Source organism: Hemiscyllium ocellatum, chromosome 26 (genome assembly GCF_020745735.1).
Source record: "Hemiscyllium ocellatum isolate sHemOce1 chromosome 26, sHemOce1.pat.X.cur, whole genome shotgun sequence".
NCBI lineage: Eukaryota > Metazoa > Chordata > Chondrichthyes > Orectolobiformes > Hemiscylliidae > Hemiscyllium > Hemiscyllium ocellatum.
This window is the reverse complement of record NC_083426.1, coordinates 12,004,420-12,020,606: the sequence shown is the minus strand read 5'-3', so window position 1 is coordinate 12,020,606 and position 16,187 is coordinate 12,004,420. Positions and strand designations below refer to the sequence as shown.

At 39.2% G+C, this 16,187-nt stretch overlaps 1 protein-coding gene across 1 annotated transcript in view; it reads left to right on the top strand.

The window, feature by feature from the left end:
* Window positions 1–606: 606 nt before the first annotated feature.
* LOC132828337 (guanine nucleotide-binding protein G(i) subunit alpha-3) overlaps window positions 607–16,187 on the top strand; it is a 33,024-nt gene continuing 17,443 nt past the window's right edge. The window contains exons 1-3 of the mRNA XM_060845356.1: window positions 607–1,083; window positions 13,839–13,881; window positions 15,341–15,482. Coding sequence (XP_060701339.1) covers window positions 966–1,083; window positions 13,839–13,881; window positions 15,341–15,482 — 303 coding nt within the window. The 5' untranslated portion in view covers window positions 607–965. The remainder of the gene's footprint in view (window positions 1,084–13,838; window positions 13,882–15,340; window positions 15,483–16,187) is intronic.

Below are 16,187 nucleotides of genomic sequence, written 5' to 3'. Positions count from 1 at the left end.
GCATTTCTTGAGTTAAATATATATATAAAGTTATAGTCCAACAGGTTTAATTGGAAGCACACTAGCTTTTGGAGCAAAGCTCCTTCATCAGGTGATAGTGGAGGGCTCAATCCTAACACAGAATTTATAGTAAAGATTTACAGTGTGATGTAACTGAAATTATGCATTGAAAAATTGATTGTCTGTCAAGCCTTTCATCTGTTAGAATACTTTGATAGTTTCACTTTCATGTGTAAATCACAAAACCCTTTTTTTAAAAAGTTGCATTCTCAGGTGAGCTGTTAACAATGGTGATAGCTAGACATTTCTTGAGGGAAGCCTTCAGGGAGGCTTTGCAAGACTCCCTTTGTTCTCCTTTCGTTCGAGTATCCTCCTTGAGCAGCAGGAAGAATAGGAACTAAAGAAAGGCACGAGTTGTTGTTCTAATACAACCAACCACATCTCTACCCTCCCACTGCTTGGACCTCGGAGTGTCAGCAACTGAACTACAACTCCCATGATGCCTTACGTGGCGGCGGTCTCCCTGTGGCTTGTGCCCAGGTGTACCGGCAGGCGAACTACAACTCCCGCCGTGCTTGGTGCGGCGACGGTTTCCGGTTGGGCGGGTTTCCGGTTTCTCAGTCTAACCGTCGCGGCTCGCGCCGGCCGCCCTCGAGCGTTCGCGGCTTTTGAATTGTTAACGGTCCCCGGTTAAAACTTTACTTTCAATTGATCCTCTCCCTTTTCGGAGCGATTTACGCGCATATTTCTTTCCGTCTCTGTGAAAGAATTAACCTTTGTGAAAGAAGAAAAGAAATAGATAAATTCCCTCACCGTCTGCGAAGGGAGTTTGTGCTTTTTTTTTCGCGGCCTTTCCCCCCTCCTTCCTTCCCCGGTGTTGAGGGGATTTTCCTAAAGCCTCCTCCTCCTCCTCTTTCTTCCCTCCTTTCGGCCCCGGATTCCGGGTCCCCTGTCCGGCTGCCGGGATGGGCTGCACCATGAGCGCCGAGGACAAGGCGGCGATGGCCAGGAGCAAAATGATCGACCGCAACCTGAAGGAAGACGGCGAGAAGTCATCCCGGGAGGTCAAACTTCTGCTGCTGGGTAATCAATCATTGTCAAAGAACGGCAACAGCAAAGCGATTTTTAACAATTGTATAGTTGTAGGTTTCACTGGGGTCACCAGGGGCTGGCTTTGACTCTTTAAACCTCAGCCTAACAGCCAACCCTGGCAGAAGAAAGGATTGGAGTTTTTGGAAGAAGGGCAAGGTATATATGGTTTGTCTTTGGGCTTTGAGGTTTGATTTGGATGTGAACCCGTAGCGGCGAGGGTTTGCAAGGCGTTTTGCCCACCCTCCTGAGGCGAGGGTCTGCAGGGGGTTTTGCCCACCCCCCCTGAGGCGAGGGTCTGCAGGGGGTTTTGCCCACCCCCCCTGAGGCGAGGGTCTGCAGGGGGTTTTGCCCACCCCCCCTGAGGCGAGGGTTTGCAGGGGGTTTTGCCCACCCCCCCTGAGGCGAGGGTTTGCAGGGGGTTTTGCCCACCCCCCCTGAGGCGAGGGTTTGCAGGGGGTTTTGCCCACCCCCCCTGAGGCGAGGGTTTGCAGGGGGTTTTGCCCACCCCCCCTGAGGCGAGGGTTTGCAGGGGGTTTTGCCCACCCCCCCTGAGGCGAGGGTTTGCAGGGGGTTTTGCCCACCCCCCCTGAGGCGAGGGTCTGCAGGGGGTTTTGCCCACCCCCCCTGAGGCGAGGGTCTGCAGGGGGTTTTGCCCACCTCCCTGAGGCGAGGGTCTGCAGGGGGTTTTGCCCACCTCCCTGAGGCGAGGGTCTGCAGGGAGTGGGATTATTTATCCCTTACCCACTGAGATGGGGTTGAGATCATTCACCAACCCTGATGTATGGTTGGGGATGGCTGACTTTACTCATGCACTATCTGTGGTCAGGTCACCCGCTCTCTTGGGATGGTGCTTCCACCCTGGTGTGGGAGATTGGCTGGTGAGGAAGTTTTAATGGTTGCTGATTGGGGAAGTGCCAATATGTTGCAGACTTGTGATTTCAGGGATGTGACCTGGCAAAGACTATAAAATGTGGTGAGGCAATGCTGTGGCTGGAATATGTTTCAAAGGCATTTGGGTGGATGTTGGTGTGTTTGTTTAGGTATTACGAGCAAGAATTCTAAGATTTAACTTAACCCTTGTTAGCCCACTGAATACATAAGCTTCCATCCCACCATACTGAGACAAATAGAATTTTGTCCTTCATTGCTAGAGGATGGAGTTTAAAAATAAGGAGGTTATGCTGCAGTTGTATAGGGTGTTGGTGTTGTACACCTGGCGCACAGGATTCAGTTTTGGTCGTATTACTTGAGAATGGATGAACTGGCACTGGAGGGGGTGCAGAGAGAAGTTCACTGCATTGATTCCAGAATTAAGAAGGTTGGCTAATGAGGAAAGATTGAGTAGACTGGGGCTATACTCCTTGGAATTTAGAAGAGTGAGAGGAGATGTTACAGAAGCATATTATCAAGGAAATCGATTAAAATAGAAGCAGAGACGTTGTTTCCACTATTGGATGAAACTAGAACTGGAGGTATGGTCCAAAATCCGGCGCCCCCTTATTTTGAGGCTGAGTTAGGAAGAACTTCACGTAAAGGGTTGTGAATCTGTGGAATGCCATGCTTAGTGAAGCAGTTGAGGCTACCTCATTGAATGTTTTAAGGCAAAGATAGATTTTTCAACAGCAAAGGAATTAAGGGTTACAGTGAGTGAAGGGGACTGGAGCTGTGTCCATAAAAAAAACTCAGCCATGATTTTACTGAATGGCAGAATAGCTAGATGAGCCTGATGGTTTACTTCAGTTATGCTCTTTATGAGGAGAAAGTGAGGACTGCAGATGCTGGAGATCAGAGCTGAAAATGTGTTGCTGGAAAAGCGCAGCAGGTCAGGCAGCATCCAAGGAGCAGGAGAATCTACATTTCGGGCATGAGCCCTCCTTCAAGAATATTTATGAGGCCAGGTCCAGCTGCAAATTATAGATGCCACTGTTACCTACACCAACTTGGCAGTCTTTGTCAGTTAACATTAGAAGTATAGATGAAATTTTAAAAACCGGATAAAATGAGTAAGTTTCAGTAACAAGGAAATTCATGGGTCAGGGCACTGACTTAAGTGGATGTCTTGCTGAGAAAATTTTAAATTAGGAGTTGGAGTAACAGAGCTATTTTAAAAGCTGGAAGCAGTAACTAGCGTTGGTTTTTTTTTGTGACATGTTTGAACCAATCCTAATTATGATGCTTTGTGACTAAAATAAAAATTGCCTAACCATTTCTGTTTCTAGAGCCATTTATAGATAGCTCTTAATTTTTGATTTTGATATGCATCATTTGAGGGGTAAGGAGGCAATACAGTTGTCATCCAGATGACAAACCTAGAAGATTTTTGTTCTTGGCCTCAGTTGAATATCACAGAATTGATTCCCACCCAAATTAGTTGAAATGACATCACTGTTAGTGGGTGGGAGTGAAACATTGTCTTGGGATATTTTCTCACTGCTGAGGACCCACTGAAATGGTGAAAGTAAAAAAAACTGTTGCTGTGGTAGAAGCAGGGGAAGTTAAAATGTAACTATCCTTTAACAGAGAAATGCCACTCTTCTTGACCAATAAGGATTCTACGTAAATGTTTTATTTTCAAATTTGTTGTTATCTTATGGGGTACTCAAATGCAAAAGTTAAAATACCTCAGTAGCCTTCAAGACATCAGTCCGTGACTTCAAGATTTGAAATGGCCATCTATTTGTAGCAAGAATCTTTCAAATTAATATTTGTTCTAGGTGAGTGTCACTGGTTGTGGATGATGATCTCATGTCAGTATGTGGATGTGGATAATTTTTCACCTAATGCACTCCGCTGTTCCAAATGCAAGTACAGTAGATTTGATCTCAGCTAAGCACTCCTTAGTATACAATGTCAACGTTACCATTGTGTGACATGGGGTCCACTACCATCTAGGCAATGTGTGTTAAACTCATGAGGTCAAGTTTGCAACTGTTTGAGTAATTTTGTTGCAAGATTTGCTCAAAAGCTAATTGTACATAATTGCATGTGCAAGTGGTACCTGTGCAGTAAAGAAGATATGTTATAGCAAAGACACAAGTTCTAAAATACTTTGGAAATATGCAGATCTGCTAGCATGAAAAAGAGAGCAATTTATGTTTTGACTAGAGACCGGAGGAAGAATACTTCCTCTTCCGCCTCAGGACCTTACAACCATAAACCCTTAGTTGAGAATACACCAGCTTACAAATCTTGCGAAACCCCATGTCACCCCAGGCCCAGCCCTCCCTCTCCATCCCACTCCCTTTACCTGTCTCTCTTCCTTCCCACCTATCCACACCAACCCTTCCTACTAACCAATCACAGGACCTCCTACTGGCATCCACCTTTCGCCATCCCACCCATCTTTTCCCCCAGTCCCACCCCTCCCTCTATTTATTTTTCATACTCCTGCCCTTTCCAGATGAAAGGTTCCAACCCAAAACGTAGAGTTCCCTTCTACTCCGCTGCTTGACCTGCTGTACTTTTTCCAGCTCCGCTCTATCAACGCTGACTCTTCACCACCTATAGTTCTCAGTAGCTCTTACTACAGACTCTCTTCATGATTGGGCTATGCCTGCCTCAAGTTATTTATCATCTTTAGGTTTGGCTGAGCAGATGTTTATTTCTCCTATCTACCCATATGTTTTTCATGTAATGGGTCCTATTATGTATTGTAGAATTGCAGACAACGGTTGGACTATGTGGATTTGAATGAATGCAATGCACTTAGGACTCAGCATGGGGTCTGACATTTTGGATCCTTATGTGCATCTATGTAGTCTTAATGCTTGTAATGGTAGTCGCAGATATAAAAATTGCCCATGCGTTTAATAGTGAGAGGGACAAAGAATTACACACTCCAGGAGGATATCACTTGGCTGCACACATCTGGAAGAAAGTTGCAAATTTAAATCCATTTGGTCTGTATTTGGAGAAGTAAACCAAGACAAGGCAATACACAAGAAGTAAATGGCACAATAAGGGGAATTGTAGAGGAGCAGAGGAATCAGTGTATCCACAGATTCATTCCAATTAAACCTGTTGGACTATCACCTGGTGTTATGATTTTTAACTTTGTATACGCCAGTCCAACACTGGCATCTCCAAATCACAGATTCATATTAGCTTTAGTTCAAGAAGAAGCTTTAGTTCAAGAAGATAAGAAAACACTTTATTAGCTGTGGCATTCCAACCTCTAGCAACTGTCTGTGTGGAGTTTGCTCGCTGTCATTGTGTCTGCATAGATTTCCTCTGGGTGCTCCGGTTTCCTCAAACAATCCAAAATTGTGCAGGCTAGGTGAATTGGCCATGCTAACCTGCCCACAGTGTTCAGGGATGTGTAGATTAGGTGCATTAGTCACGGGTAAATATAGGATAATAGGGTATGGGAATCCATCTCTGTGGGCTGCTCTTCAGAAGATCGGTGTAGATTTGAGGCCAGAGGGCCTGTTTCCGCAGTATAAGGAGTCTATGATTCATAGAGTGGGGACGCTACAGTCGAACGGTCTAAAACACAACTTAGGCTAAAGCTTGACTATTGCAGCTCTGCTCACTGCATTACTGGAGGGATATGATCATACTGGAGGGATATGATCATACTGGAGAGGATACAGGAGGATATTTATGAGCATTTATCTAGAAGTGGCACAGAAAAGCTTGGATGAGCTGGTCCCTCGGAGCAGAAGAGTCAGAAGGGAAAATTAATTTGAGGCATATAATACTTTGGACATGCATGGAGTGAAAAGAAAGGACATATTTTGCTTAGTAACTAGGAGACAGATCTAAATTAATTGACAGAAGAATTTAAATTCATTATCAGAAGGATCAAACGGAGCAGGGTGGGGAGAGAGGGAGTTAAGTAATATTTTCACCCAGAAGTTAACAGATGTCTGGAGCTCACTGCCTGAAAACATGGGAGCATTGAAAAAATGTTTCGAAATGCACTTGGAAAGATGTGATCAAGAGGGCTACAGACCAAGAGTCAGAAAGTGAGGTTTGCTCAGACATGATAGCCAAATAGTCACCACCTGCACTGTCATTTTCTGATTTTCAAGGTGTCACGATGTAAATATATTTGTTATTAGTCCCCTCTGTTTAGAAATGTTGTAGGAGTCTGACTGGTTTATCACTAAGGATACACTGGTTACTTGAAGCTTTTGAATTTTGCTGAAAGAGAGAGACATTACTGATACTTTTCATCAAATTTCAAATTATCACAATATTCTACATGAAGAAAGATTGCTAATGAAGGATTAAGCCCAAAACATCAACTCTCTTTCTCCTCCTGCTCTCTTGCTTGATCTGCTGTGCTTTTTCCAGTGCCACATTTTATCAACTGTGTTTGGTAAATTGATTCTGGCTAGGACATTACCATAGAAAAAGCAGTTGGAAGTTCTGTGCTTCCCAGGATACACAAGGTTGGCAGCAACTCTCTCTCTCCAACAATATTTAAATTCTTGATTAAAATAACTAGCTTCTGTTGATTTAATCTTTTGTAACATGTTGACCTTTTGAATAAAACTAAACTTTGCCAAAGGTGTCATTAATGCCTGAGAATTCTAGTGCTACTACTGTATTCTGATACCTAGCTTGTCTTACTAATTTGAATTGGCAAAGGAAATTAATTATGTAGGTTTTATCTTTCTTTCAGGTTAAGTACTGATTATGAAGGTCTAGGATAGAATGCTGAGTGTCGCACCAATGCTTTTTGTGACTAAATTTCGTTACTGAAATGGCCTTGCTGAAAGATTAAATTGCAGAGACTGTTACATTGGACAGCAGAGTCTATTTATAACATCGTCTCTGCTTAATCATCTTCATTTTGCATTCTTTGTTCACTTTTTTGTTATTGGTATGTTGAAAACAGCATCAGCTTACTGATCCTACTTTTTAGATCATTGAAACACTAGCTTTTTGCTATGTAAAAATATGTTACAACCTGTTTCACAGTTTACAACCATTTTAAGCCACTGTATATGCAAGGCTTCCATTCGGTTGCAACATGTTTAGATTGTTCTCCTTTCGACTGTCAGAAAGTGCAATGATCAATCACACAGGTAAGTTCGTATGCTGAGGAATAAATTTCCCGATAGAAACAAAGTATACATTTATTTTTCATGTCCCCTTGCCCGACATAAACAGGTGGAAATTAATTCTTTTTAAGCTGTCTGATTTTTGACTGACACATCAATGTGTCTCTGCTCCATATTCAATGAAAAAAAAACTTAAATATGTGACGCATTGTGAAAGTGCTTACATCTATGTAACCACCCACTTTTGAGGCCAGCACTTTTGGTTCTCTAGTTACACAACACCATTCCAGTGAGCTATAATATGGGCTGGTCTTGAAGCAACAATATAAAAGTTCAGTTTGGGCAGCCCTAAATGCAAAATGAAATACTTAAGGATGTATTTTACCAGATAATAGGAGAATAGGCTTTTATAAAAATGTATCAAACATGTTTAGTGAAAATTACACTTACCTGTATTTTTACCTAGTTGCTTTTTAATATGGTTTGCTGATTGATGATGGGAATGTTTTTGTCTCTGTATGAGAGTTGATTGTGTAGATGTTTACTATAAATGTCAAGTTTGATTCCCCTAATATGTTGCATATTATTGTGATTAGTTGTCTGATGATAAGCTCAAGAGGCAAAACTAATTTCATTCGGCAGTATATCCAGTCAGTGAATTTTATTCTATGTCTATGTTGAATTAGCTTGCCTCAGCCAGGATAGTGTTTGGCAGTATCATGATTAGAATCCAAGTCATAAATACTAAAGTTATTTGTGAAATGTACATTTAACCACGTAACTGCTGATTTCCTGCAAAGAAAACTGAAAGTTTTGAGAAACATAGCAGTAAGCAAACCAGTTCAGAGAAAAGATCATATACCTACATAATCCACTGAATCAGTACTTCTAAGAAGTAAGTATACACAAGCAAAATACTACAAATGCTGAAAATCTGAAATAAAACAAAAATGCAGGTCTGGTAGCAACTGCGAGGAGAGAAAACTGCTAAATAAGCAGTTTAGCTAAAAACTTTCATTTCCATGTTTGAATTACTCCAGTAATCATTCCAATCATGCAGTTCACTCCCTAACGAGCGACTTTTGGGGTACCTTCACAATCTGCAATAGTACAAGAGGCATACTTTTTGAAGTGCAATGGATGGATAGTGACTCCATGTTCCGTGAGTGAATAGATAAAAATGGGTGCTATTAGGACTAATTGGATGTGTTTCATCACAAGTCAGTTGGAGAGACCACATCACAGCTGTGAAAATGTTGCTCATCTGCGCTAAAGCTTCCAGGCTGGGAAACATCTTAGCAAAGGATTCACATGTAATTGTTACTTTCTAATTGCTATTGGTAGGTATCTTAGAGAGAGTGACTACCTCCGTATCAGCTGATCAAATAATTGGAAGCTTATTATGTTATTGCAGTGCATGAATTTTAAATTCTGAAGTCATCTTTCTAGCCTTCCCTCCAGTTTTTGTGGGATTAAAGCTCCAAAATTGTATGACATGGGGCAGCCTCCCAATGATTACTTTCTATATTACTGGTTTAACTTTCCAACTTTGGACACTGAAATACATTTTTGTTATGTGGTATCACTGCTGGTAACTAAAACTCCCTTCTGACATGTGATAGTATCTGTGACAGTAATATTAACTCCTGATTTCTGTCTCATTCTGCCAGCTATAGTCTGAAATAATTTAGTATAATCTGCTAATACTCAATTAAATTTTTTTCCTGTTGTCATTTAAAATTTACGTTCATGTTACAGCTAGCTTTGCAAGACTAAAGTATCAGGAGTCAGCACTACTAAATCAGGTCTTACTGCAATGTAAAAGTAGCTTCAGACAGTTGCAAAATAACTGTTAACATTTTTTGATAAATCTTAATACTCTTGAAAACAAGGAGTTGTGCTTTACTTGTTCGTTGTGACTTCATCTGTGGGAGATATCAAAGTGATTTGGCCTGAATGAAGATGATGGTGGTGGCGGCAACGGCTCAAAAGAAAGAAGTTTACTGTGTTCACAGCTAGCATTTGTCTGACAAAGTTTTGAGATTTACTAAATCTCTTGGATGCAGTATGACTAACTTGACCAGCTTCTAACCCTTGGAACAAATAAATTATTTAACTTATAACAGAGTACTGCAACTGTCCTCCAGCCATTCCTGTCCACCAGTCAACGCGCACCTATCTACTCTCATTCTATTTTATGGCAAAAAATAAAGAACCATGGATGATGGAAATCTAAAAAATAAGTAGAAATTGCTGGAGAAGCTCAGGTCTGGTATCATCTGCAGGGAGAAAGCAGAGTCAATTAAGTGAAGAAGGGTCGCTGGACCCAAAATGTTGAATCTGCTTTCCCTTCATTTTCCAGCACTCATCCCACAGTTTTGTATGCTATGGGATTTGAAGTATACATTTTAACAACTTCTGACATTTTGTAATGGTTCCTGCCTCTACCACTCTTTCAGGCAGTTGAGTTCTAAATATCCACAACATGTATGGTAATAAAAAGTTCTCATTAATTCCTCGAGACCACCTTCACGTTAGCTTAAATCTATATCCCTGCTAATGACCCTTCCACTAAAAGGAAAAAGTTTATTCCCAAAAACCCTATCTATGCCCTTGATAATTTTGTTGACCTCAATCAGGCCCTCTCTCAGACATCTCTATTGTAACGTAAACCCTCACCAATCTAGTGTCTCTTCATAAGTGAAATGCTGTCTGGGCAACCTTTATGGAAATCTCCAGTGCAATCATGTCCTTCCAATAGTGTGACTAGAATTGAATCCAGAATTCAGTGTGGCCTTTACAGCTCCATTATAACTATACAAATTTTAAATTGCCTAGACTAGTAAAAGATAAGTACTGAAAATGTGTTCAGAAAATAGAAGGGCTCATGCCCAAAACATCGATTCTCCTGCTCCTTGGATGCTGCCTGACCTGCTGCGCTTTTCCAGCAACACATTTTCAGCTTTGATCTTCAGCATCTGCAGTCCTCACTTTCTCCTAGTAAAAGATAAGTATCTAGTATGCCACCACGAACATCCCATCCAAATGTACTGTTGCCTTCAAGAATCTAGGTATGTGAAAACTGAGGGTCTCCTAATCCTCAATGCTTTTGTTATTGCTTACCAAATGCATTAGTCTTACCAAATGCATTATTTCATACTTTCAGAATTAAGGTCCATCTGCCATCGTTCTGCCTATCTGACCAGATTTTCTCTAATTTCCTGTATTCTACAGCTTTCCTCCTTGCTATTTGCCATATGACAACTTTTTTTTGTCACCTGCAAACTTACCAATCAAGTCCTCTATATTTGTAGTATAAACAATGACTGCAGATGCTGGAAACCAGATTCTGGATTAGTGGTGCTGGAAGAGCACAGCAGTTCAGGCAGCATCCAAGGAACAGCTGTCCCCCCTATATTTGTGTTCAAATTATTAACGTATGCTGCAAACAGCAAGGGACCCAGTACCAAATCCTGTGGTTTGCCACTGTACACCAGTTTCTAGTAACACAAGCAACTTTCAACCAGCACCCTTACTAAGCCAATTTTGGATCCAATTTACAAAATAACCCTGGATCAAATGGTATTTTACCTTGTCCACCCTCCCCTGTGACTCCTTGTCAAAAATCTTGAAGTCTGTCAACTGCAGTACCTTCAACCACATACTAAGTCACCACCTAATGAAAATTCAATGAAATTTAAGCGTGATCTCCTCTGACAAAACCATGCTGATTTTCCTTGTCTCTTCAAGTGACGATAAATTCTGTCCCTCAAGTCTTTCAAGAAAATTCCTTACCACTGATATTAGACTTGCTGACCTATAGTTCCCTTCTTTGTCTCTGTTATCCTTGAATACTATACCACATAACTCTTCCAATCCTTAACACGTCTCCAGTGTTCAGAGTGGATTTTAAATGACGGTCTAGGCCTCTGTAATTTCTGATGTTACCCTCTCGCAACAGCCCAGGATACATCCTCATCTGAGACTGAGGATTTATCCAATTTTAAGCTCACTAATGAGTCGTCCCTTCAATGTTGATTTGTTCTGCTTTATCACAGTTGCCCTCCCTGATTTAATACCTAAATAATTCTTGTTAATAGTGAATTCAGGCACATGATAATCACTTAAAAGCTCACTTGTGTTTTCCAGTTTCACACACATGGAACTAATAGACTATACTGTCCCTGGTTATCATCTTGCCTCTGACATACTTGTTAGAGTCCTTAAGATTATTCTTTATTTTACCACCAATGTTCCTTTATTCATAACCCTTCATTACTCTGCTAACTTTTTTTTTAAAAGTAACCCCCTGTATTCTTTCTTCTATTCCGTGGCTATTGCTGTTTTTAGTCTTTGGTGTTGCTCATAAGCTTTTTTCTCCACTTCCTCCCCATCATCTCTACAGGAATGTGTAGTTTTTGAATGACTCCCAGTGCCCTGTAGATTTTCCTGCAAGTACTGCTCCCACTCTGCCTGGGCCAGATTCTATTAACGTAGTGAAATAAGTTTGTTTTTGTCTATACTCGAAATGAGATCTCATGTTGCTTACCATGGATTTATGGTGCAGTTGCAATTTCATTAACCAGATAAATAAGATTATCATCATGGAAAGAATTTTGAAATCTACCTAGATTCAAGGCTAATGAAAAGAACTTTTGGAAGATTGACATTTAGGTCTCCTATATGGAAATAGCCTAAAATATGGTAACATAATCTGTTGGGAATGAACCAAACAAGGTAATTGTTTATTATGAAAACTATGAGACAAATCTTTGTTTTGGATCCAATTCTGTTTCGATTTTGAAAAACAGCATTGCAATTTGTTAACAGGCAGCATTGGGAGCTGTGGAAGTAGGTTGGTGACGATTGTTATTTCATGCATTAATCTTCAGAAACTGCCCATAGGAACATAAATTCTATGCCTGGAGTATAACAACAAAAATAAATACATACATGGGCTGGTCAGTGAGTTCTGAAAATTAATGTTTACAGCCCCAAGTTTCGATGGTGAAAGTTACAGTACACAGAATGTAGTTATAGACTTTGAGATTTGACATAGTAATAGAGCAGATTACAGCCTCCGTAGGACTGGTAAGGCTGTGATTGTTTTCCAGTTTTGCCAACTATACCTGAACAGCCTAGATATTCTGCCTATTAGATGTCATTTTGCAATTAACAATAGCTAAAATGTGTAACAAACTGGTAATGTAAATGATGCAGCATTGACTAGTAATTGTTGGTTCTGACTATACCTCAAGAAAGTACAACAATGTAGTGCTTTTGTAGCAGTAACATGTCCCAACATACTTCTGAGCATTATCAAACAAAATTTGACAGCCAACTGTGAAAAGAGATATTGAAGTATTGGCCAATGTTTGGTCAAGGTTGTATATTTTAAGGGAAAGGCAATCAATCAGCCGTTCCTAAAGCCAAAGCAATACTTTAGATGTTTACTGACTGTATTATAAATTTTGCTGCTCTATTTGCATGACAAAGCAAAGTTCCACAAACAGTACAAAAATATCCTGATAATATTTTTAAGGGATGTTGAAGGAGGGATAATTGTTATGCAGGTCACTAGAATGAACTCTTTTTTTTAAAATCAAATAATGTCTTGGGACCTCTTGTAGCCTGGGATAAAACCAGAAAATTCTAAAAAAATGCAGATGTGAACCAAAATAAGCAATTAATTTGTATATCGCTGAACTCTTTCCATAATCTGTCTTATTACTTGTTCTACTTTTAAAAACCTCTGCTGGTCCTCCCCACCTTTTTCATTATTTTCCATGCAACTAAATTTGTTCCCCCACTATTTAGTTTAAAGCCCTTTGCTGTTTGTCAGGACTCTGGTCCCAGCATGATTCAAGTGAAGTCTATCCCATCAGAACAGCTTCCTCCATTCCCAGTACTTGTGCCAAGGTCCCCTGAATTTGTGCTCTTTTCTCTCACACCAGTCTTTGAGCTACTTATAACTCCTCAGTTATGGCCAAGTTACTACATTTGTCTGTCGCTGTAAGCTAACTGAAGTGTTGAGTGCATTCCTTTATATTATAATTGGCGCTTTTGATATGTCATTCGCTGCTCTTTATCCAGCCTTCCTTTTCAATCATGATTTAGCTTTCTTTATCTTATTTGATATTGTATGATTTAATTTAAATGACACTTCCAGTTTGATACTTATGCTACTCATTTATGTCCTTCATTGTAGTTGAGGTGTACTTGTCTTGTCCAAGCATCCCAAATGTCCTGTTAGCTGAAACACTTCCCAAAGCACAAGCCTGTAAGAACTAACTGGTGCCCTTTATTCTGCTTTCTATATTAGTTACGACATTATACAATGTATCACAGACTACAACAACTTTGAGGGAAAGTATGACTTTTCATTGACAGTTACATGTCTTTCTTTGGTCAACCAACATTCAAATACATGTCAAATTCTTTGTATTTAAATAAGATATTGTTTCTTGAATTTACATGCTGAGTACACCACTGATGTTTTATTGATATTTAATTTTTTAAACTGTTAATTGCTTCCACTGTTTCTGCTTTTGATATATCCCCAGCATGTTCATAGAACGAGTAGGAATACAGTATTTGGAAACCGTTTTCACATTTGTGGTTAATGTTGCACAATAGTCAGGGTTGTATGTTTAGTTGTGACTATTAAGTATGTTTGTTGCAATGTAAAGTTATGTGAAGGTGATTAGATGTGACAGTTATATTTTTCTTTTGCAGGTGCAGGAGAATCTGGGAAAAGTACAATTGTAAAACAAATGAAGTGAGTCTGAAACAGTTTATACATCTTTGATAATTTATTGAATTTTATGTTTCAAAGTTTTAAAATGAAGTGCACACTTCAGTGTAGATCTTTGAAATACCAAAATGAATAGTACTGTGTATATTTAGATTAAGTAGAACTGTAGTAACTTCAGTCAGTTATGCCTAATGCTTTCCTTCATGTTATTAGGAAGCTTTGTGTTCTCTCTACATTTTTCATATCTCAAACTGGAAGAGAGTGGTATTGAATATAGTTACACAATGTGAACAGATGCGTTAGTCTTAATGCGTAAACTTAACAGAATACAGTAACATCTGTTTATTATTTGTAACGTTTCATGCTACTAATCAATTTTTAATCGTTGTAATTGTAAGTTGCTCATTGTGTATAAAGGGTATGTAACACTACAATCAGTGTCCATGTATTGCCCTTTGGCCTCGCAGATGTCATCAGACATCAATACAAGGTGACCCTTAACAAAATTTGAAATTAGCTTTTACTTATCACTGTTGATAAGCTGAAAAAAATTACACCTCCATGCTTCAAGAAGACTTTCAGATTTGATGACCAGTGTAGTTACTATCAACAAAGATACACAATAATCCATAAAATCTTTTGTTTCTGATCCTGTTAACTGGTTTTGCCTGCTTTTGTGTGTGTAATTAGATTTCTAGACAAACATCTTGGCCATTTCTCTTGGTTTAAAAGGCATTGATGAATAACTAGATTTGATTGAGCAAAGTGCATCTTCCTGTTGCAACTTTAGGGGACAGCATTTACAACAAGTTTGATATTTAAAAACCTAGTTTGGTACTTGAAAGAGACTTTGGGTCTAACTATTGAATGACAATGTCAACCTCTTCAACTTTAATCAAAAAGCTACTCCTTGAGAGAGGGAGGTTACTTTGATTGGGATTAGGACCTTTTCAGAGACCAGCTACTTCATAATTTCTAGCTACAGATGAAATCCTTTATGAAATGCAGATATTATTGGTTTTGCATGAAAGATCCAATAGAATTTCACTTACTCTCACCATTACAGTGCATGTTTATACCTGTCACGACTGAGTTGTCAAGGAAGTCAATTCAGTGCTTTGTTTGGTGGAACTATTTGCTGATATTGTTGGAGCCGACATTATTGAGTGAGGAGATTCAAGATAGCTGCTCATTGTGGAAAGTAACCATGTTTCCACATTACTCACTAGAAATAGTTCTTGATGTTGAAAGCTCTTTTTTGCTTCTGATAAACTTTAAAGAACCTTCAATTATGATGAGCGAATCATTTTTTTAAAAAAAGAAAAGTTTAACAGTATATTTCCTTTTGAGTTTCTCATTTAACAATTTTTATATGGTGGTGGTTCATGGTTTCACATTAAGTGAGTTGTCTTTAGTCCTAAACTTGCGTTTATTTAAAATTTGCGTTCTGCAGATCAGCTTTTTTTTGCATTTATCCTTGTAGAATCATTCATGAGGATGGGTACTCTGAGGAGGAGTGCAAACAGTATAAAGCAGTGGTTTATAGCAATACAATTCAGTCTATCATTGCTATAATCAGGGCCATGGGACGTTTGAAGGTTGATTTTGGAGACCCAACAAGAGCAGTGAGTACACATCATTGATATTTAAATATACAGATGCAATCCTTTGGTTACGGTTGAGCTGAAATCTTACAGAAGAGGGTTGAGTAGAAGAGACTCTTAACTTAGGAAACAGCAGATAATATGTATTTCTATTCATTAGCAGTTCAGAGTTGAGTTGGAAAATCTATTTTCTGATTGGCCATCATTTTAAAGACCAATTAATTTGTTTAATTTTAAGTTTGCGTTATGATTTGAGATTTCTCTTCAGACATTTTTTTAAAAATGACAAGGTTTTTAAAAAATGTCTGTGTTGAGGGTACGGGGGAGAATGAGGCCCCATTTAATCTACATTGTTCTTGTACTTATAATTGCTAGAAATGTTCTACTGCCTAATGTGGGTATCACTGACTTTTGAGAACAAAATTAATTTTGTGGTTGTGGTCATAGCAAAATTAAAGACTTTTTTTTCCTTTTTGAAGATTTGATCAGATTTAAATTTTGAAGTTGTATATGAAAATGAATGAAGGTTAAAAGTAATGGAATTAACAGACAGATTAAAATATTGGAGCAGTGCTGTATTGGATTATATTTATAGTAGTTTCTGTTGCTAAACTTTTAATTTCAAATCTATTTTTTAATTCTTGACTTGCAGCTATTCTTCTTTTCAATTTAGAAACAATATTTTTCTAGGCAGTTGTGATATGAAACATTTGTGTTAATTGTGCA